Below are 1,690 nucleotides of genomic sequence, written 5' to 3' on the forward strand. Positions count from 1 at the left end.
AGTGTCGATGCACGGCCATCACTGGCTGCTTAATATATTCCGTTAGTATTCATTTACAATCTCGCTATTGGCTAGGGCATCAATAGATAATTTCCCCCAATCTGGCAGCGGCTTTTTGTTCATGGAAAGTGTCCGCCTGCATACGGCCAGGATTTTCCAACAAGCCCTTACGAGCCATCTTAGTACAATTTGAATATCAGCTGGTTTGTGCGACGCAACTCTTCTTAGCCCAAGCGCGTCATGAAACTCTGGACGCCATGCAAAGTTGACTTTTTGGGTTGGGAATGCACATAAGAAGCTCCCTTGTGCTGTTGTCTAAAGTGATTTTGCAAGGTTACTTACGCGCATTGACTTTTTCTGGACATCTTTCCCGCTGGTTTAGAAAATGATTCTGCTGAAACGAACACTGGATGTACATCCCGCAACCGGCTGCTGCGGAAAGCTGAAAGCTTTTCGACTTTCGGCAGATAGAAGCCCTGTTGTTCACTTGTACGATGGTGCATTTTACATAGAGAAAATGGTGAATGCCTTTACATTTTTTGCCGTAGCAATTGTTTGCAAGGTGTCGGCTGTTGGTGCAGATAGCCCCAAAGTACAGGCGGGCATGGTGGTTGGGAAACTACGCGTGGCACCGGCGAGCGGAAGAAATGCGATGATTGGTATTGGGAACGATCCAGACCAGTTCCAAATCGGCATTGATGGATCAGGGGAGTTTATTATTGCAAGCCCGCGGAAAACGATATTGAGTGTCGACAACGAAGACACCATGCGTATCTATGCCAACCTGACAACTAGGTATGAAATGAATGCGCACCATATATGACCATTTTATCATAATCAACACCCGTATTCAGCTCCTTGGACCTTCAAGGCCCGCTGTTAGTCCGCGGTGTTCCGCAATTCCGGACGACACACCGTGAGGACTTCTCCGAAGGGAAAGCTGAAGGATGGGACAACCCAGGTCCGTTAATCCGTTCGACAGAAAAAACGATCCAGAAAAACTATCGCCGAGCAGCTTCGCAGGATATCGTTTCATCCTGCGCAGGGATATCGATGCTGGGAGGCTATGGAAAGTTCGCTAAGGTATCCGGTTCAGAAGCAGAACAAAAAGGAACTCTCGCTAGAAAGAACTTCACAGGGAGAAATAAGCAAAAGGTTTGACCGCCTACCCCTCCATAAAGAGCTCCGAGTCAAGGCTGTCTTTCACTTTATTGATGCATGGGTACAACGCCTCCATTCAAAGTAGCCTTGGCCTTAGTATATCATGCTCATGCTGCAGATAGGAGAAACTGGTTTTATGCGACTCGACGTTGGTACGGTCAACACTTTGTGCCAAACGGAAATAGAACCGCTTCTATACTCGACTTCGCCGCGTGTAGGCCCAGACGGGGGCCTTGTATACACCTGGACTGAACGGTATTTGAATCTTTCCCTGAAGTCTAGCCAATGATTGCTATCATTCGATGATGGCCCAGACATTCCCAGGATTTCGAGCAGAAAGCAGTAAACGCATGTGGAGGTAAACGCATCGCTGTACCGGTGCAAATGGGTACACCTCCAACTACTCGCACTCTCCAGGCCCTGTTGGCGAAGGTAAATTCTCTACACCGATAGAGGTCGTCGTTCCTCACGAGCGCGAATCGGTCACTGTTGCGTTTGGGAGCACGGTGAGGGAATACAGCACAGTCCC

The 1,690-nt window shown here is 48.5% G+C and overlaps 1 protein-coding gene across 1 annotated transcript; it reads left to right on the forward strand.

The window, feature by feature from the left end:
• Positions 1–385: 385 nt before the first annotated feature.
• Positions 386–1,082, forward strand: EMH_0095100 (uncharacterized protein; the record flags this gene model as incomplete). The annotated part of the gene is made up of 2 exons (XM_038023178.1): positions 386–795; positions 1,046–1,082. 2 exons carry the CDS (start codon positions 386–388, stop codon positions 1,080–1,082), a joined length of 447 nt encoding a protein of 148 aa, XP_037879032.1.
• Positions 1,083–1,690: the final 608 nt, after the last annotated feature.

This window comes from Eimeria mitis, genomic scaffold (assembly GCF_000499745.2).
Source record: "Eimeria mitis Houghton genomic scaffold, Emh_scaff8468, whole genome shotgun sequence".
NCBI classification, from domain to species: domain Eukaryota; phylum Apicomplexa; class Conoidasida; order Eucoccidiorida; family Eimeriidae; genus Eimeria; species Eimeria mitis.